General features: G+C 41.4%; 2 protein-coding genes across 4 annotated transcripts in view; one reads left to right on the forward strand and one right to left on the reverse strand.

Annotated features, from left to right (window-relative positions):
• Positions 1 to 20762, reverse strand: part of PTPRE (protein tyrosine phosphatase receptor type E) — a 149780-nt gene that overhangs the window by 117677 nt on the left and 11341 nt on the right. The window lies entirely within an intron of this gene.
• On the forward strand, positions 929 to 11609 carry CLRN3 (clarin 3). The gene is made up of 3 exons (XM_081863349.1): positions 929 to 1284; positions 5540 to 5719; positions 11336 to 11609. Exons 1-3 carry the CDS (start codon positions 1056 to 1058, stop codon positions 11602 to 11604), a joined length of 678 nt encoding a protein of 225 aa, XP_081719475.1. The 5' UTR covers positions 929 to 1055; the 3' UTR covers positions 11605 to 11609.

Genomic DNA, 20762 nt, shown 5'->3' on the forward strand with positions numbered 1-20762 from the left:
ACCCGGAAGCTGTACGCCGGCTCCCTTGGCCAATAAAGCCAGATGAGCGCCGCAACCCCAGAGTCAGCCACGACTGGATCTAATGGTCAGAGGTCCCTTTACCTTCACCTTTACCCATGTACTATCTGAAACCAGAGGAGCACATTGGTTGCCAGATGTGAAACATACTGGCATTATTTTCAGTTCTCCTACTCCACTAGTAAGCCAAACTTTGGCTTAGCTCAGTAACGTATGGCAGAGAAAAGGACCAGGAAGGAACAAAGCAGCTACAAGGTCTTCTCTGGAAGCCCACATATCAGCATGATCTGGCTAAGCCATAGTTTACCATGCTGAGCAAACCAGGTATCTCCCCCACCGTTTGGGAAGCAAATGAAGAAAGCTCTGACCAAAGGCAAGTCACCATTGTGTCTTTTACACATTTATAACAACAGCATGAATTGGACCTATGTGTGTATATGCTAACCCTTTGCTAATCCTTCTTCATGTTTTCAGAAAGCAAACACAAACAAGAAGCTGAGTTTCACCTCCAAAATGTACATTGCCAAAAAATTCTATATGGGCAAAATGAAAACAACAACAACACTCATTCTACAAAATTTGAGCTTTCTAAGGAATTATTTGATAATGCAAAGCTTTCACAGGAACACAGGAAGCTGCTTTATATTGAGTCAGGCCATTGGTCCATTTAGCTCAGTGTTGTCTACCTACATGGAGACACCAGTGATTTAACCTGAGATCTTCGGCATGCAAAGCAGGTGTTCTCCCCCTGAGCCACAGCCCTTTCAGATCTTTACTGTTCATGGTTGGAGTGATTTTCCTGTCACTATGGCAACACTTTACTGCAGACCAAAGTTCAATGATTTTACAACTTTATTACCACTGCTGTTAGTTCAAAGTTTATGGGCATGACTTTCTGCCAACACAGATACCAGTAACAGGGTCCCCATTATTCAGCAGCAGACGTGAAGCTTCTATTCACTGGATTTCTCATTTAGAGAACTAAGAATCAAGGAGGGAAATCTTACTGCACCTCAGAAAAACACTTTTCTGATAAAATGCCATCCAAGAGAAAATCCCTGATGTTTGCTTCTGCTTTTTTCACCAGTGTTATCTCCTTGGTGATAGTTTGCCTTGTTCTTGCAACCAAAAATTGGGTTTCAAGTGAGATTAAATTTGGTGATGTAAATTCCACTGAGACAATATTCATTACATATGGACTCTTTGAAGGATCTTGTTCAAAGAACGTGCAAAATGGACTTAGTGTTGAGGATACCCCTTTCCAAGGTAACTATCTACTCAAGTAAATATAAAGAGTTATTGTTGGGAGCTGTTTGGTTTAATGCTGTCTGTTTACTTGGGTATTGTGAACCATGGCTTTAATTTCTTCATGTGGATACTTTTATGGAAGAGAAGAGTAACACCAGGAAGCAAAGAGCTGTAAAATAAGAATGGCAAACATTGTTACAAGCAAACTCTCTAAAAGAAAATTGACAAAATAGTACATGACTTACGGCATGAAAATGATAAGAATTAGCTGAAGCTGAAAGATAGTTACAGAGAAAGTGTTTCCAGAAAGATAGCTCTGTTTGTATTTGTATTATCTTAATTCAAGCTATAGGTGAAAGAATTTCATGTCGTGTGTTAATTCACCAATTTTCCTTCCCAATAATGGCAACTTTCACACCAGCAGCAGGGTGTCCTGGGAGGCTGACGTGTCCTAGTGATTACTAGATATTACCATTGTGGATGTTAAATTTTGTGTCCATTTATTCTGTTGCACAGGGACTGGCCATTTTGTCCTGTGTAGAATGCAGAAGGCCATTGCTAGCATATCATAGAATTATTGCATCAGAAGATTAGCAGGTGAACAAATGCTTGATGTCAGACAACATTATTAGGTCCTATAGTGGTCTTGCTAGAATACATGTTTTCACCTTCAATTTATTTGTATGCCAGTTTTCATGGTAAACCTCGCTCACAGAAGCAGAACTAAAAGAAGTTTGTATATAAAATGAAGCATTGGCTAAATATAATTCACTGACAATTACGAAACATAGTATTAGTATGACTTTTTTTAAATAGGCCAAACATCTCATACGCACTGGCTTGGGTCCTAAGTTAATTTAATTTAATTTAAGGAAGTTCACAGAAATAAAGTTTCATGTCTACTGTTTCCCTGTGTGATCAGTAATAAGCGCAAGTGAGCCAATTGGAATACAATTAGATCTGGTTTACGCTTATCATTTGATAACAATGTTGTATCTTCTTCCTTACATATTTAGACTTCATACACCACAGCAAAGTCCAAGCAAGGTTTCTCCTTTGTTTCCTGAATGCTAGCTAGTGCCCTTGGTATTCTGTGAATTGTTCATTTAGCTATTGTTCATAGTTCTGAAGGGCTAGATGGATGCATACCAAATGCATCCGAGTGAATAATTGATAAAAAGAGAGAAAGGAAAAGCAAAGGCTAAAATGGCTGAGAGAAACCACCATTTGCATCCTCTTGTCACTAGGCTTTTCACCAAGTAGTGCCACGATTTATAATGGGATGAATCCAGATCTGCTATGAGCGGAATTCTGCTAAAGGGATACTCCCACTTGAAAAGGGGGAAGAGAGGATTTTGGTCAATTTCCTCTGTGCCCCATGAAATGCTGCTCAAGGGAGAGTTGGTGGACCCTCCAAGAAAGCATGGCAGGCGGGCTAGGGAATGCAATGGGGAGAGGAGAGATTGGCAAAAACTGCCTTATCCACTTACTTCATCATGGAGCCTTGTGGATAGAAGGACAAGTCCCACTGCAGCATATATTCCACAGATGTCTTGATCTTAATAGGTACTTCTCGTGAGCATCCTTTTATATCATGTAGAGCATGGGTAGGCAAACTAAGGCCCGGGGGCCAGAGCCGGCCCAGTCGCCTGTGGACGGTCCGGGAATCAGTGTATTTTTACATGAGTAGAATGTGTGCTTTTATTTAAAATGCATCTCTGGCTTATTTGTGGGGCATAGGAATTCGTTCATTTTTTCTCTCTTCAAAATATAGTCCGGCCCCCCACAAGGTCTAAGGTACATTGGACCAGCACCCTGCTGAAAAGGTTTGCTGACCCCTGATGTAGAGTTTCATCAAATTACTGAACATTGTAAAAATGAAGACCACAAAATTTTGGAGATCTGATATTTTCCTTTGAAATCACTCAGTAGGTTTCAGTTTCCTATGAAAGTCCATTTTAAAGCCCAAATGTTTGCTTTTCACAGAAATTTGGTTTACTAAACTTTGAGTTCCTTCATTCAAGGATTTATTTTCTAAGTACCAAGTCTTTTAGAGTTTGTAAGTGAAACTATAGTGTCAGGTAGACTAGAACAACATAGTTGTTCTGTAATAATGCCATAAACTAGTAAGCTTTAAGAAATTGTAGAAATCCTGTGCCAAAATAGCATAGGTCTGTCAATGGGTGTCTAAATAAAGCCTCCAAGTTCAATGGCACTATACCTTTAATTGTTGTTGTTTAGTCTTTTAGTTGTGTCCGACACTTCGTGACCCCCTGGACCAGAGCATGCCAGGCACTCCTGTCTTCCACTGCCTCCCGCAGTTTGGTCAGACTCATGTTTGTAGCTTCGAGAACACTGTCCAACCATCTCGTCCTCTGTCGTCCCCTTCTCCTTGTGCCCTCCATCTTTCCCAACATCAGGGTCTTTTCCAGGGAGTCTTCTCTTCTCATGAAGTGGCCAAAGTATTGGAGCCTCAGCTTCAGGATCTGTCCTTCCAGTGAGCACTCAGGGCTGATTTCCTTAAGAATGGATAGGTTTGATCTTCTTGCAGTCCATGGGACTCTCAAGAGTATACGTTTAATTATATGATATTAAATATAAGCAACAGGGAGAATTTTTTTTATTTGTTTCCTGCTTGAGAATGTGCAGAAGCATCTGGTTAGCACTGTTGGAAACAATACACCAAACTAGATAGAGCTTGTTCTGATCCACTATGGCAGTTCTTACATCCCATGAATTTATATATTTGTTTACATACTATGGAAGTTGCAAAACCTCATCCCCTGATGCCACATACTTCTCTATTGCATTGGGCACTGATCTCCTGTATAAAACTTCTGTTGATACAGAGCACAGTGCTGATAATGGTGGAGGTTGAGCCTGAGAGCAGAATGTAAGACATGCTGTAAAATTCTGTAGTGTGAATTAGATCGATGCCTTTATACCACAGTTCTTGGGCTGCAAGGAATTTGCTGGCAAGAGCAATTTGCTTGTATATTATAAGGTCAGTTAATTAGTAGCCTCACTGCAAACTAACAAAGACCTCTGATATTATCCCCTAAATTTATTGTGACTGCTACTCCACTGAACAGTAAACTTGATCTTCTCTTTTATGTCTTGGAAGTTAACAGTGCAAGGCATACAAAGCTCTATCAAAGTACTGGGCTCTTAATAGCCTGCCATTAATGATTTGTATGATGCAATAAACAAACGTGGCTTCTCAGACTCTTCCAAATATAGGCAGAATGAACTGGCTTTATTCTGAAATATTTATCTGACATACTATGAATTGAGTTTTCATTCTGCCGGTACAGAAAAGGCAGCACTGACAATCCTGGCTTGATTAGATTTAATTTGAAATATCTTGTTGAAACATGGACACTTCTACTTTTGCATAAATACTTGTGAATAAGGTTTTTTGTGAGGAAATTATAATCTCTCTTTGAGACACACACATGTACCTTAGTTCTCAATAAGTGCTTCCTACAATGTGGGAAATGGATGGGCAAGGAATTATCAAATGAGATATTTTATCTTAAGGGGAATATAAATTGAGTGGTTAATATCTGCAATAACTGGTCATTATGCACATTCAGCAGGCCGCCTGGAATATATGCACATAATCCTTCCATGAACAGGGAAATGTGCACAGTTCTATGTGAATAGGTGCATGGTTTCAGATAAAATTATATGAATGCCATGAAGGGGACATTCCCACATGAGAGAGAGAGGGGTGTGTGTGGAAGGCTCATTTATCAACTGAATCACTGCTTCTGGTATCCTCTATATAACTATGAAATTTAGTTCCTAGACAGTTTTGCGATGACCATAATCTTTTTCTATGCAACAACAAGAGTTGTAAACTTGCAGCTGCCCATCTACTTAGAAGTTTGTCATACTCTACTAGGTACAATGGTACATGCTCAGTTAGGCTGTTTTTCAAAAGGGTATTCCTTCATGTCTAAATGTTTGAACTTCAGGGATAGTTTACAAAAACAGTAATTAAAAAACAATACTGAAAGACTGAGGAGAAACTGAATGAGCTAAACATACAAGAATAAGTCAACTTGTCCGAATCCCAATGTAGAAGGGCAATTTCTCTAGAATCAGACATGTCTGATCATATTTGATAGCCCCTCCTGTTTCTTAGCAATACTATATAGTTAGCTTTTAAAAAGTTCCATCCATAGAAACCAGCTGACACAAGGTGATTTTCATCTGAAGTATTAATCACTGTATCTACTGATATTAACTATGATATATTATTTTTCAGTTGTAGATTTGCTGGAAAATACTAAAACGAAGGGTTTCAACACTGTGATGATTATTCTGCTAGTTCTTAGTTTGATCAGCTCCTTCCTCAGTTCTGGATTTACATGCTACAATGCCGTTAGCAACCCCTACCAAACCTTTTTGGGCCCTATTGGGGTCTATACCTGGAATTCTATATCTGGTAAGTAATATACATTGTTGTTGTTGTTGTTGTTGTTGGCGGCATCCTTCGGAGACAATGAAGGGGTGCACCTTTGGGGTGAAGTCAAACCGTTGGAGAGTTACAGCACCTGCTGTGGCTGTAGAGACCAATATGGGAGAGACATGTTCTATTGTAGGTGGGGCAGGTGAAGGCATCTGGTTTTGCTACTATGGGTACACTATGGGTTTTCCTTCTCTCTGTGTTCCTCCCAGCTGTCATTTCTTCTGGTCACTGCTTGTGGATACGTGACCCGACTGTCTCCAGGCACTGTGGTTGTCTGCAATGGATTCCCACATGGTGGGGTCAATGTTGCCAACCTTCACGCTACATTTGCAGATATCTTTGTAACATTTGGTCTGCCAATGGGCCTGATGCCTTAAACCAGCTTCCCACAGAGTATGTCCCTGGTGATCTTGCCATCTTCCATTCTGTGGACATGACCAAGCCAGTGTGGACATATGGTTTTAAAAATATATTGCCAGTTTAAGGCCAGTGAGACCACACACCCACTTTTCCTTGGTCTCTCAAGTTCAAAATCCAGATAGGGAGAATGAAATACCTGGGACCAGGAAAGATGACTGACATTGTCCTGGTCAATTTTGCTGTATGGCCCGAGAAACCCTCCTCTGAGATGGTCATACTTATTTGTTGCTTACATCCATAGCTGGCAGGAAGAGTTACACAGTGGGAGATGAGGGCTTCCTCTGATGCAGTAGGGGTCAGAATGGTACTCCTGCTAATGACTTGCAGTTTTTGCTAGCATCCCTGTGATTGATGATGATGCCATTAATGAAAAAGTTTTCCAACACAAGTTTAGAAAACAATTCACCTATTTCGTAGATGTTTAAAAGGTAACAAGAAGTGTTTTGCCTTGGCAGTGTGGCTGTAGTGAATGAACTGATTTTGAGAAGAAACTGCTTGCTTAATTATTTATATATCAGCATATTTCTGGGCCAATGCTTCTTTCTAAAAGGCACTCAAAGAGACTTACGTAGAATATTATGTTAAACAAGTGAGCTCACAAACTTTAGCCCACATATCTTTTCTGTTGTGTAGTGCTGTTTTGAGAGTGTGGTTTGAAGCAAAAAAAAAAGTGGTGCAGTAGTGCAAATCTCAACATAACAGTGGATGAATATTTTCTCTCTCTTCTTTATCATGTTATTTTTATTATTTACTAAATTTGTTAGTTGCTTTATCTTGTCCAGGGCAACCCAAAGAGGCTTACAACCAACCAACCAACCAACCAACCAACCAACCAACCAACCAACTAAACAAACAAACAAACAAACAAACAAACAAACAAACAAAACACCTCCATAGATGCATTAAAAGCAAAGGAGGGAAATAACAACATTAGTAACATCAGGGGTCAGCAAACTTTTTCAGCAGGGGGCCGGTCCATTGTCCCTCAGACCTTGTGGGGAGGGCCAGACTATATTTTTTGGGGGGAAATGAACGAATTCCTATGCCCCACAAACAACCCAGAGATGCATTTTAAATAAAAAGACACCTTCTACTCATGTAAAAACATGATGATTCCTGGACCATCCGCAGGCCGGATTTAGAAAGCGATTGGGCTGCATCCGGCCCCCAGGCCTTAGTTTGCCTATGCATGAGTAACATCCTACTCTCTTTTTAAAGGCACAGATAGTAAAAGCCCCCTGATAATTAAAGGTCAAAGGCCTGGTTATAAAGTTTTTGCCTGGTGCCTAAAGATATGTAATAATGGCACCAAATGAGCCTCCTGTCCACAAGTGGGCAGCCATCGCAGAAAAAGAAGTTCCAAATCCAGACTAAGACACCTGAACTCTCTTGTCACTTAGTCTCATTGTAATGTCACACACTAAAAAAAAACAACCCTCCATGGAAAGACAGCATAAGAAGGCCCCTTTTGCAAGAAACAAAAACAGGTATGGATTAAGTCACAGGAAGATTATTCTAGCAATACAGTGAGGTTCAGATGCTTCCTGCAGAAATACAGGACCAGGGATTGCATAATGGTTTAAAAACTGGGAGAAAATTTTGGCACAGCACTAACCGCATCAGGTAGATCATGTATATCAAATTTCCAGTTATCAGATCAACTGGGACCATTCTCATAAACTATAGAAATTGGTGGCTTATAACAGCAGACCATTTTGTGTGTGCATTGCAGAGTATGCCAATATCTGCAAATTGAGAGTGCCTCCAAAATTCATCTATAACACCTATTTCTTCTGCAGCTGTGCACTGCAGAACAAGCTGAGTAATGGTGGACAAGCCATCTTTCAAGGAAGGTTGTTCAAACTTTTCATAGAGGTACCCCTGTAGAGCTTCTTCAGATGCCCCCGAGTTCATATTCGAAACAGAACAGAATTGAATAGAATTGTGACTGTAGATTGCTATCCTCTAATTATTTGATCTGTACTTGATCTCCTTGAAATTTCTCTGCAGAGAAAGACTAATAGTTGGAGTATTGCAGTCAATAGCTGCAATCTCAATGAGCTGTGTATGGCTAGGCACATGGAAACTGAATGCAGTCAGGGTTTTTTTCTTTTGTTTTAGTTTTTAAATTACAATAGCAGCTCCAACAGCTGCAGAAGCAAGAAGTGCTTAAATCTCAACAGCTCCTTTGGATTGCAGCCAATATTTCTTAAACAAACTCAGTATTCTACTCATAATACAAGTATAAGCAGGATCCATTTGTACAAAGATACATCAGCTTTATCATCTCCCTACTTAAATTTAAATATTATACATTTTATTTGTGGGTTTAATGAACGGTGGAGGTTGCATATAAACTAGCAACACTTGAATGAGAAGTCTCTTTGATTAGGCTTCTGGAACAAAACTATTAATCATGAGCATTTGCTTCCACTACATGGCAGCAAAATTGGAATATGCGATATAAATTAACTAACCATATGATAATAGTAGTCAGGAGGTATTATTCAAATAAACACGTAACAAGAAAATGATCATCAGGGCCAGCTCTACCATTGGGCAGAGTGAGGCAGCTGCCTCACATGGCAGATGTTCAATGGCAGTGCAATATCTCCCCACCATTATCCAGAGTCTTGTAAGCCAGCTTGCTCTGCACCCCCAAAGATAGCCTGTTGTTTCCAGGTTTGATGGAGAAAGGAAAGCTGTCATTTGAACAGTGTTAAATAAGATACAACTACAAGTTCAGTTGGATTCTATGGAAGCTGCTGTTCCACTAGAGTAACAGATTTCTAGTTGTGCAATGGAGCTTTCTTCTCCTCTCCCTGTAGCCTCATGTGTACTCCGAAAATCTGGTTCAGAGGGTCGGAGAACTTTCTGGAGCATATTTTGAGGGCATTTGGGGAGGGAAGTGGAAGGCTTGTTGCATGAGTGGAACTCTCCACATACACTGTTGGATACAAGCCTGGATGAAATGGGATGGTACCATCTTATCCATTGCCTCAGGCAGCAAAATGTATTGGGCCAGCCGCAATGATTACATAGCAATGTCCAAAATAGCTCTGGGAGAATGTGACATCCCAGGATGCCCTCTGGAGGAAAGGCATTTCTCCTGCCTAGATGCAGTGGGTGTTACTCCCTCAAACAAGTGTATGGGAACTGCAACTAACATGATGCCTTGGCACTGGTGAATGATTCATGCAGCTTTCATCTGGTAATCTAAGGGCCCAAACTTAAGTGCCGCACAAGATCTGTGAGTAGCTCTCTTGACGTTGTTTTCAGACTTTGAAGCAGCAGTTGGGAACTCTTTATTTTGATCAGAGCAGAGAAAAAGTAGGGATTAGTCATTTCTCCCCGCACAATTTCCCTCAATCTAAATCATCCACACATCCCAAAGCTATTAGCTCCCTGAGAAAGATGCAGGCATGAAGCAGGTGTCCCACCAGGAGGCAATCTAGAGCATGGAAATGGCACAGAGAAGCTTAATTGCTTGCCCAACGCTGCTGTGATGGCTGATTTGTCACCGCTCCTTTGTGATATTGGTCCTAATAAAGGTGTTATGCTGCTATAACTTCTGCATGTCTTTTTCCTAATTGACCATCAAAGGTACCTATGATGTCTGATCTGTGGCAGTTATGATACACGCAACTGTCACTTGATGGGTCACACTGCTCTAGTAAATACAGATATCAGATTTCTTCACTATAACATTGTGTCATTTATTTTACAATCAGAGGGTAGTTTTAGCATTTACTTTATGATGGTCCTGTTCTGTACTAGCTGTCTCCCACACAAATCCCATCTGCACTTTGCCTCAGGCTGAGTTTCCACTCTCCTACATAAAACCTCCCAGACATTTTCCACCCAAAACATAACAAGCCTGCTAAAGAAATATCACCACAAGACCGTTGCTACATTTTGAATTTTAATAAAAGTTGTGAGGTTAGTAAAGCCTTGAAGAGGGCGGCATGAGAACTGGAGTTGAAAAAATAGGGCAAAACTTTGCTAAGAGAAAAATCAGCAATACATCAGGTTCTGTAGAGGAGGGGAGAGACAGAGAGAGCAGATTTCTAGATGTTTCAGAAAGTTGAGATATGTTAGAATGTAAGATGAACTCCATCAAATATTTCCCTGGGGGTATAACCCTTCATTCCCCTATTTGGCTTACATCTGGTTTCTTTTGATGTACTTTGCTATCCTTATGATCTTGCTACTGAAATAACTCCAGTTCTTACACTAAATATGTCTCAAGAGGCTCCTGCTTTTTCTAACGGCAAGCTTTGGACTAAAAGAATTTATTCACAGGGAATGGGGGAGCCTGTTACAAAATATACGTACCAGCATTAGATCGTTCCCATATAATATCTTTTTTGTTGAAAGGTGGTTCTTACTACTAGAGTACTTTACTTTTCTGCTTTCCAACTTAATACTTCCTATTGAAAGTGATTTGATAACAGTAGAGGAAGATTTCTGAAGCACTGTAAAAATGTCAGGTTCCAGTGTCAGCAGATGAAAATCAGGATAGTTGGTCCTAAATTTAGCACCCCTGCACCGAGTTTATGCCATTTTAGGCTTTTTCCAGACTTTAGAGCCTTGGAAATGGTGGTATTTCCAGATTTATATAATACCTAAATAGGGTTTATTCATCACTTGCATTTCAGGATAGTCCCAATTACAGTCTGATTCTGAGCGTATTTACTTGGCATCAAGTCCCACTGCATTCAGTGGGGCTTTTACACAGATAAGCCTGCAAATGCCAGGCTTCAGTGGGAGCACAACTTTCTGCTGCTTTCCAAAACTAAAGTTAAGTGTCAGGCATTGGAGCTCAGACTGGAAAGGACATGTTTTTCCTTTGAATTGTGATAATCTGATGTCCAGTGATTAAAAAAAAATGAGAGTGAGCTAGGCTAGATTGCATTCCCTACCAATGATTTAGATAAAATGGGGTGGGGGGAGAGGTCAAGACTTGTGAATTGCAAAAAGAGAATTTCCCTATAATTTAAGCACTGCTCCACCAGCCTTGCCCTTTCTTCCAACCCCACCTAAGCCTCTGACAGCCTTATTCTGCAAATTTTGTTGACAACAGAAAAGAACTTTGAAAAAAAATATTCATCTGCCTACTATCACTTTCCCAAACTAATATCAGAAATATTTGCTTTCCTTTTTATTTTTAAGGCATCTGTTCCCTCCTGGGCTTGTTTCTGTTTCCTGCAAATGTGGAAGTGAACGAACTGTCCATTGAGCTGGCTGCACCTTGCGGTCCTTCAAAAGAAGCCACACTCTCTAACACTTATGGATATTCATACTGGATCATGCTCCTTATAGTCCTTTCAAATGCTGCAGCTATTATTATCATTGTTTTCTACCAACGTGCAAGGTATTCGAAAAGGAAAGAGCGAGAGAGACCCATGGAAGTTGCACCCAAAGATGGCATTTTATTTTGATGGAATCTGCTGCTCAATTTCAAGGACAAGTGTGCAGTCTAAACCACCATCATTTACATGTACGGTATGTCAGGCCCATTGACTTATGTAGGGTGATAATTCAGCGCAGGGTTGCTACCTATATGAATAAAATAGAACAACAGTGTGGACAATTGGGGTTGATAAATGGAAAAGTGATATTCTGTGTTTTCCAGAACTACGCTATAATTTATTTCAGATTCTGTTCACTAAGTAAGGTCTTTCTACAGGTCTGTACAACTTGTAACTCCAAACCTGCTATATATTTGATTCTGTCTACTGAATCTGCAATTACATTTCACTTACTATGAGGTTACGTTGGACCTACTATTCTAGTGTACCTGCTCCTTTTACATAATATATGTTACTTAATGAAAAGGCATAGTTGTGAACCCAAGCTTGTGTATGTGACCCTTCATCAACCTGGTCACTCCCAGATATTTTTGACTACAACATCCATCAGTCCCAGCGTCCTATTTACATGTAAATTGGATGCTGACCAATGCTCCATTGAGTTACCTAGTAATTTGTGGCTTACTCAAAGGAACGCTAGAGACTATGGGACTTAAGACCACAGAGCAACTTTCCTGGCAATACTACTCTTTCAAAATTCTCATGCTTTCTTGTATGTCCTTTAGATCACTGGTCTTCAACAGGTGGTTTGGTACCCAGTCGTGGCCTGATCCAAAGTGGGTCACAACAGGAGCACTACCACCAGGCAAATGTATGGTAAAAATTTAAGAAATGGGTCCCCAAATGCATGCATGGGTTAAAACTAGGTCCTGGATCTGAAAAGGTTGAAGATACCTGCTTTAGAGTAAAGGTTCTACATCAATGGCATGAAGCACATACGTGCGCCTGAGAGCCCCAAGCTGATAATTTTCTGAAAGGCGATTGAGATCTGCATTTCCTGCTGGTGGTGATTATTATATGAAATTGGGAAATCTCCTGAGGCTTGTCCACCACTGATAACAGTCTCGTGCTGCTGTACAATTGCTGGAGCCATGCTGAGCCACTTATTTTCAAAAACCAAGACATGGATTCTCTGATAATACAAATGCTCTGCTTCTGTCATAAGGTCTGATTGTAGATTTAATCACATTGCATGATGGATGTTGGCTCAGCAAAACAGTGACAATTGCTCGCTGAAGCTCACTGTGAAAATTTTTGCAGCTCAAGCAGAACTGGCAAATGCTTGGCTGTGTGCCAGTTTCGCTTGTGGGGGCAAATGTCTGATTATTTTAGCCTAAACATCTGCAGTGGCAGAAAGTAGTTTTTACGCTGTATAAAATCTTCAGTTATCTCTCAAAGGATTGATTCAGCATGAACATGTGGAACTTACCTTGTTTGGGGACAAGCCAGTCTTGTGGCCCTTAAACTTCATGGTTTGATGACCACTGTTCCAGTTCACTTGATCTTCGCAAAGCACCACATTTTCTTACTTTACAGTCACCGCAGCAAAAAAAAAAAAAAAAGCTTCAAAAGCTTCTGAATGCAAACTCAGCTGCTGCATTTGACCTCTGTGACCTTGCTGCAATGAAGCTATATGCATACATGGAGGAGGAGGAGAATTAGCTACACAGAAGGGCTTCTTGAATGTTTCCACAGCAACTAGTCGCGCTGCTGAAGTGGCAAGCCACTTTTCAATTCAGAACTTGCAATATAAATTTAAAAGTGGTTTGCCTTTTCAGCATGTGGTAGAAATCCCCTCCCCCTTCAAATATCTAGCACTCCATCCTGCCCCCCTATTTTGATTGCATTCTTGGGAACCCCCTCCAAGGAGCATTTAGGATAAGTTCAACCAGCTCGCTAATCTAAGACTGATTTTATTTCCCGCCAAGAACCAATTTGCATGTCTGCTTCAGTTCTTGTCCTTCGTGGTTTTCAGTCGGCCTGGATTAGTGAATCTGTGCCAAAAGCCAGATCTAGAAAGATGTCAGCTGTTGGAGTGAAGTGCCATCCACTTGATAGCTGCCACAGAAAAGAAGCCATAACTGATTCTAAATTCCCTAGGATATTCTTGTTTGGAATCTTATCTCATTTGCAAGTAATACAGGTGTTACCTTTCTGTCTCAGCCACCCCGCCTCCCTGGGGAAAACAACCGCTTGGGAAAATCTTTAGACTGGGGAAATAACACAAGGGGAAAGGGGGTTAATTCTCTTCCCTCCCATCTGCATCACAGCCCAGATCCTATTTTCCACCCATGACTGCTTTTATTTTTAAAACAAATGGTCATCTTGAAACAAATAGGTCTGCTCTTTGACAGGGAGGCCCTGATCCTATCCTGAATGTGCATGGGAGTAGATATTTGAATGCTTTCATTTAGGGCTGAAGAAGAATTGCTATGCTGTACAGACTACCGAATTGATCTTTTGCAATTTTCTATTAATTCTGCTCCCGCAGACCTAAGTCTACAGTAAAGCTTATTAATCATTAGCACAGTTAGGAGGGGTACCGTACATTTAAAAAGATAAGTTTCCATGTTGTTTGTCTAGGGTAAAAATGGAGGAAAGGAAAACAGTTTGTGGCTGTTTTCTCAAGTTGCTTGCTACAGTAGGATGCCTAATCACTTGCTTGTGGGTTCCGGAGGCAGTCTAGCATCCATGAAGGCTGTTCTCAAAGCCAGGTACCAGAAAGGCTTATAAGGACTGCTAAAAGAAAGCTGGCTTTATTGTTTGGAATAAGCCTAGGTAAGACTGTCTCCAGACCACATCCAACTGAGCATCCATCATTTCTTACTTGCACAAAGCTTATGCAGAGGTTAAATTCTATCTGGTCTTTGTTTTGATTAGTTTGCAGGGATGTTACACAACAATGAGCATTCAGCCAGCTGGATATTTATAAGTCTCCCCATTAAACATTTGTTCATCTCACATTTTTCTGTGCATTTCCCTCTCACTTTTCTAACTACAAAGAGTCTGTTTCTTTTTTAAAGGGAGGTTGGTGCATTAGGGTGACATTTTATTCCACTTTAATTGTGCAAACCTAAATTTCCTGGTATGCACCTGAATTCCTCCTGCAAAATAGTGACAGGGGTATTCAACTAAATTGTTGTGCTAGTGCAAGGATTAGGGCTAGCAAAGCACAGGTTTTCACTCCCCCCCCCCCCCCCGCTCATCCTCAAATCTGCTCTAGAGGGTTGGGGAAAACCCCAGAATAGATTTAGGGGGCATGGAGAAAGGGGGAGATCATTATGTTGCACTGGCAGAATGATTTGCTTAAAGCTATTGTGGTCTAAACCACTGAGCCTAGGGCTTGCCGATCAGAAGGTCAGCAGTTCGAATCCCCGAATGGGGTGAGCTCCCGTTGCTCAGTCCCAGCTCCTGCCAACCTAGCAGTTCGAAAGCATGTCAAAGTGCAAGTAGATAAATAGGTACCGCTCCAGCGGGAAGATAAACAGGATTTCCGTGCACTGCTCTGGTTTAGCCAGAAGTGACTTAGTCATGCTGGCCACATGACCCAGAAAAACTGTCTTTGGACAAACGTCGGCTCCCTTGGCCAGTAAAGCGAGATGAGCGCCACAACACCAGTCGTTCGCTACTGGACTTAACTGTCAGGGGTCCTTTACTGTTATGTACTAAGCTTGGGCCCTAGAACAATAGGCAAGTAGGATCCTAGAATGCAACAACTGATTGGCTTGCAGGAGAAGACCAATCAGGCTCCAGGAGGAAAGCAGAATCAGCCAATCAGACGGGACTCATTGTGTAAATAATGTATATAAAAGCCTGAGGTTTGGGGGACAATTAAATCACTGTTTTACAAGCAGCAATAAAAAGCATGAAATCACTACAGGACTCCGAGTATATTTCATTTACCTTTTTTTTTTTACTATGTATACAACCGAGAGTCTGGAGGCAGCTTGCATTACAACACAGATCACTGAGTAGGGAAGCAAGGAGAGATTTAAATGAGGGCAACAATTGGGCACTTACAATTTCTCTTGGAGATGAAAGTCACATAAGTTCTCCTTAAATATTGGCATAAGGGGAAAGCTGTTTTTAGATTATGAGTAGATGGTATATCTACTCAGACCAGATACAAAAGAAATCAATAAAAAAGATATTACCACAGGTTGGAAGTGTTAAAAAGAAAGAGGAGGGGCTTTTTCCATATGTGGTGGGAACGAGTTAGGAGAAGGAAATATAAAAACCAAATGAAAAAGATCTTAAGGTATGAAATCACCCTCCAATTTTTCCTATTAAATTATGTGGAAAGTTTTTCTATTAAATTATGTTCTGACGGTGTCATAACATAAAGAATTAGCTTCCTACACTTTAGCTACAGCAAGAATACTACTTTTTCCCAGAACATGGAGATCAGCAAACACACCATCTTTTAAGAAATGGCTGGAGAAACTGCTATGCCTAAATTGATTCATTAGGTAAAAAGGTAAAGGTAAACAACCCCTGGACGGTTAAGCCCAGTCAAAGGTGACTATGGGGTAGGGGGTTCATCTCGCTTTCAGGCCGAGGGGCGTTTGTCCACAGACAGCTTTCCAGATCATGTGGCCTGCATGACTAAACCGCTTCTGGTGCAACGGGACTCTGTGACAGAAGCCAGAGTGCACAGAAACATTGTTTACCTTCCCACTGCAGTGGTACCTATTTATCTACTTGCACTGGAGTGCTTTCGAACTGCTAGGTTGGCAGAAGCTGGGACAGAGCAATGGGAGCTCACCCCGTCGCAGGGATTCGAACCACTGACCTTCTGATCAGCAAGCCCAAGAGGCTCAGTGGTTTAGACCACAGCACCACCCATGTCATTACCTCAGATTCAGAGAACAACGACAAAGTTACGATAGCTTTATGACAAGATAATATAGCGTTATTGAGTAGCCCCCAAAATAATGGTTGTGGCCAAACATAACATCAGTTTATACAGTATTAAGAATCAATATAACCACCACTGATTCTATTACAAAATAACACTTTTACTTTCCTTCAGCAAAGCAATGCTTTTTCCTTCTATTTATCAGTTTGGTGTGCTATGTTTAAGCTTGTGATATTTACAACTGATTATCATCTTTGATAAAACTATGATGTGCCAATGATACTTATAAGTTAAATAAAAATTGTGAATCTTTTTTAAAAAGCAATTTCTCTTAGAGGTACAGGCACACACACCACACACATAATTCAGCGTTTATAGCAAATGTTTACAGCTTAATTTTGTGAAGTACAGTAAATATTTTTCACTAAAGTGCTTGGTTGACGTAACCTGCAAGTACATCTTCCTCCTTCCTTCCCTACCACAAAAATTCTTCTGGGAGACCAAGCACTTGTCAAAGCATCCCCATATTATTGAGTATACCCTCTCTGAGATTACATGATATATGTACCACCTTATGGGACCAGGAAACATCAGGCACTTAGCAATTGTACGGTAAAGAGAGCCAAATGTTGCTGCGAGCGCATTGCAAAAGGCCTCCCAAGGGTCGAAAAGAGAAGATACATATCAGAGAATGCCAACCACAGCACTTTATAAACATGTATTTGCTACTGCAGGACATTACTCATAATCGCACAGGATGGCACATGTTCTGCCTCTGTGAACAGGCAAAGGTCAAGTTAATTTAAAAGGTGAAATCAATCTGTAGCTTCAACAGTACACAAGCCAGCTTGTAGATATAATAGGAACCAAAGACTGAGATGTTGCAAAAATGAAACCAGGAACCTCACGGTCCATTAGGGACAGTTCACTTTTTGGACATTCTCCCTAAAATACATCCATCAGAGTCTGCTGAATTGATGCAATGAATTTGGATGAGTGGAGGATGCTGGTTGTTTTGCGAATGGTCACAGCACCACTGTATGGAAAATCCAAACACTATTTTGTTTAAAGGGGCAAGTGCTTTTTGCTCAAACAATGACATCCCAATAAACCTTTTGGTCACAGGATTTTTCTGTGGATTTTGACAATCAGAATTCTTCTCCATCTGGCATTCATTGTCACATAAGTAGCAAGGGTTTCAGTTTGCATTAATCCGTGTCAGAAGATTCCTAGGCAGGGCTACTGTTATCCGCAACTCACATTCATTCTAAAAGGGCATCATAGACATCTCTATGGTACATCTAAGTTTTTTCATTGTGTGTAAATCTTATTCCCCACCACCACTCACTTATTCATGAGATGTTTAAAGCCTAATAAGGCATTTCCAAATCTTTCCAAAGGAGACACAGGTGAGTCAAGGACATCTTTTCTGTTTTCTTCTGCACCACTTTAAATAACATGCAAGAATGATGAGGAAGTGCATAAGTGGGAGAGAATCCAGCAGGAGACTGATTTTGAAAACAAAAGAATTTACCGTATTTTTTGCACCACAACACTCACTTTTTTCCTCCTAGAAGTAAGGGGAAATGTCTGTGCGTGTTATGGAGGAAATGCCTACGGGTGGCATGCCTACGGATTTTCCTCCTCTAAAAACTACGTGCGTGTTATGGTCGGGTGCGTGTTATAGAGTGAAAAATACGGTATATTGTTCGAAATCAACCATTGTTGGCAATCAGAACTGCCAACACCGCCTGTCTTTCAGGAATGTGGGGAGATCTATGTTCAGCTTCCAGAACAACTTTCAGTCTAGAGACTCACAATTCAGGAACGGCTGGAGAAAGGAGCAGGTGGACAAGTCAACATTTTTCTTCCTCCTCTATCAAAGCTTCATCTGCACCGGGGGAAGCCAGCCTGGAGTCTGACTCCAGAGAGGTGAAAAGTAGTCTTTGGGGACCTTTGAGGACCCTAGGGCTTGACGATCAGAAGGTCGGCGGTTCGAATCCCCGCAACGGAGTGACCTCCCGTTGCCCAGACCCTGCTCCTGCCAACCTAGCAGTTCAAAAGCACGTCAAAATGCAAGTAGATAAATAGGTACCGCTCTGGCGGGAAGGTAAACAGCGTTTCCGTGTGCTGCTCTGGTTCGCCAGAAGCAGCTTAGTCCTGCTGGCCACATGACCCGGAAGCTGTCTGCGGACAAACGTCGGCTCTCTCAGCCAGTAAAGTGAGATGAGTGCCGCAACCCCAGAGTCGGCCACAACTGGACCTAATGGTCAGGGGTCCCTTTACCTTTACCTTACCAGCGAGAATCAGAGACAGGGGGAGCTTCAGAGCTGGAGGAAGAGGCAGGCCAGGCAAGTGAAGGGCTGGGTGCTTCCCCACTGTTTCCCAGAACCAGGCGAGAACTGAAGCGGGAAGAGTAGAAGCAACTTCCATTTCGGTGTAGTCTCCAGATGCATGCATGCCGCCTGTTTGGTGCAGGGACATAAAACTGGTGGAGTGGTCCCCGGTTGCTGTGACTGCACATAGAGCAGACTTGGGAATAGCTGTCTGGATGCTAGACTGGTGTGTGTAGATCTCCAGAGCTGAAGAAGTGATTGTGTTCTTTGACAATACAGAGTTAACACTCTGCCGTGTGCATTCCTTTGGCCAGGAAGTGCCCTTGACATTTACAAAAAATATTTCAGTGTACTTTCAGAGTTCACTATGATAGTTATGCGAAACAGAGACCAGAACTAGGAGAGTTTCGTGGGCTACTACTATACCGCCATCCTGTCTTGTTACAAAGAAAGTTTGCTTATTCTCTTTCCAGAGAAGCGGAAGCAGCAAGACAAGTCTCCAAATGTCTTCAAGCCTGGTATCACACAAAGAAATTGGTCTGGCCCCTGGAAACCAGCCTGCTCCAAAAATGAATGGAGTTGCATACGGCAGTTTCATCCTTTTAGCGAAAATGAGCACTGACAGTTTTCCCTTAGGTGAAATAGAATATATATATAAATATATATAAAGCTTGCAGTGTCAGCTTGATACAGTGCAGAAATAAAATCAAGTGCTTATGTTATCTGAAGAGCAGAGGGAGTAATTTAGTAAAAGGAAGAGGCATGCTTGTCAGTTTTGAGCACAGCTCCGTCTACGTGATTATAGGAGTAGTCTGCTCTGGTCAGGAATGAGAGCCAGTCTGGAAAGCCCATGATGTTGTTTTCTTGGGCTCCACATCCTGTGACCAAAATGAGATGATTTTGCAGACCAAGGATCAGGAAGCATTGCACTCTGAAGATGGTCATTCGCATCTTGCTGTAAGCTGACCTACATTCTAGAAATAAGAACTGATTTTATTTCTGAAGCTTTTTGCATCAGGTTCTAATCTATGACATGCTAGAAATAGATTAGGAGGAGCCTGCTTTTACCATCCACAAAAGTTATGCTTTAAACAGAGCTGATCTGACCTGCTGCTTAAGTCAGACAGGGGTCTTCAATATGATGCAGAAAGAATTGGAGGAAATAAAAAGATAGTGGTTAATGGATAGGCACGTTTATAGACCATCCCATGACAACTCAGAGTCCTTTGCGGGGCTAACAGCATAACAGAATAACAATTCTATAATACATGACAATGAGATAAAATGCAGCATTAAAACAACATCAGGAAAGATCTGGAGGAACAGACCAAGGAAACAGAGAGCAGAGAATAAAAACCAGCAAAGCAGGGTTAAAAGCTGAAACAGAATTTAGAAGGCCCAAGGGTGGCACTATGGGTTAAACCACAGAGCCTAGGGCTTGCCAATCAGAAGGTCGGCAGTTCGAATCCCCATGATAGGGTGAGCTCCCGTTGCTCGGTCCCTGCCCCTGCCCACCTAGCAGTTCGAAAGCACGTCAAAGTGCAAGTAGATAAATAGGTACCGCTCCGGCGGGAATGTAAACGGCATTTCCGTGCGCTGCTCTGGTTCACCGGCTCCCTCGGCCAATAAAGCGAGATGAGCGCTGCAACCCCAGAGTCAGTCATGACTGGACCTCATGGTCAGGGGTCCCTTTACCTTTACCTTTAAGGGCAAAATAAAAACCGAAGCTGATGACAGTTTTAATCCAAAATATTTGGAGGGCACCAGGATTTCCCAAACTTGGGTCTCCAGCTGTTGTTGGACTACAATTCCCATCATCCTCGACCACTGGTTCTGCAGATAGGAATGATGGGAGTTGTAGTCCAAAAAACAGCTGGAGACCCAAGTTTGAGAAACCTTGTACTAGACTAAGAACTTTAAAAATACAGGAATATGATTCTTTATTTTACTGGATAATATTGTGTGATGTTTGTATAATAGAAGTATATGCTATACCCTCACCAGGTTGGTACGGTACTGTATAGCTGTGTGAA

Source organism: Podarcis erhardii, assembly GCF_964252035.2.
Source record: "Podarcis erhardii genome assembly, chromosome: 5".
Lineage (NCBI taxonomy): Eukaryota > Metazoa > Chordata > Lepidosauria > Squamata > Lacertidae > Podarcis > Podarcis erhardii.

What these genes read in the sequence shown, in the direction of transcription:
- CLRN3 (XM_081863349.1), top strand. Translation starts at nt 1,056, where the DNA reads ATGCCATCCAAGAGAAAATCCCTGATGTTTGCTTCTGCTTTTTTCACC. An exon ending in TGAGGATACCCCTTTCCAAG is followed by an intron (nt 1,285 to 5,539) that starts GTAACTATCTAC and finishes ATTATTTTTCAG; the next exon opens with TTGTAGATTTGCTGGAAAAT. An exon ending in TACCTGGAATTCTATATCTG is followed by an intron (nt 5,720 to 11,335) that starts GTAAGTAATATA and finishes TTTATTTTTAAG; the next exon opens with GCATCTGTTCCCTCCTGGGC.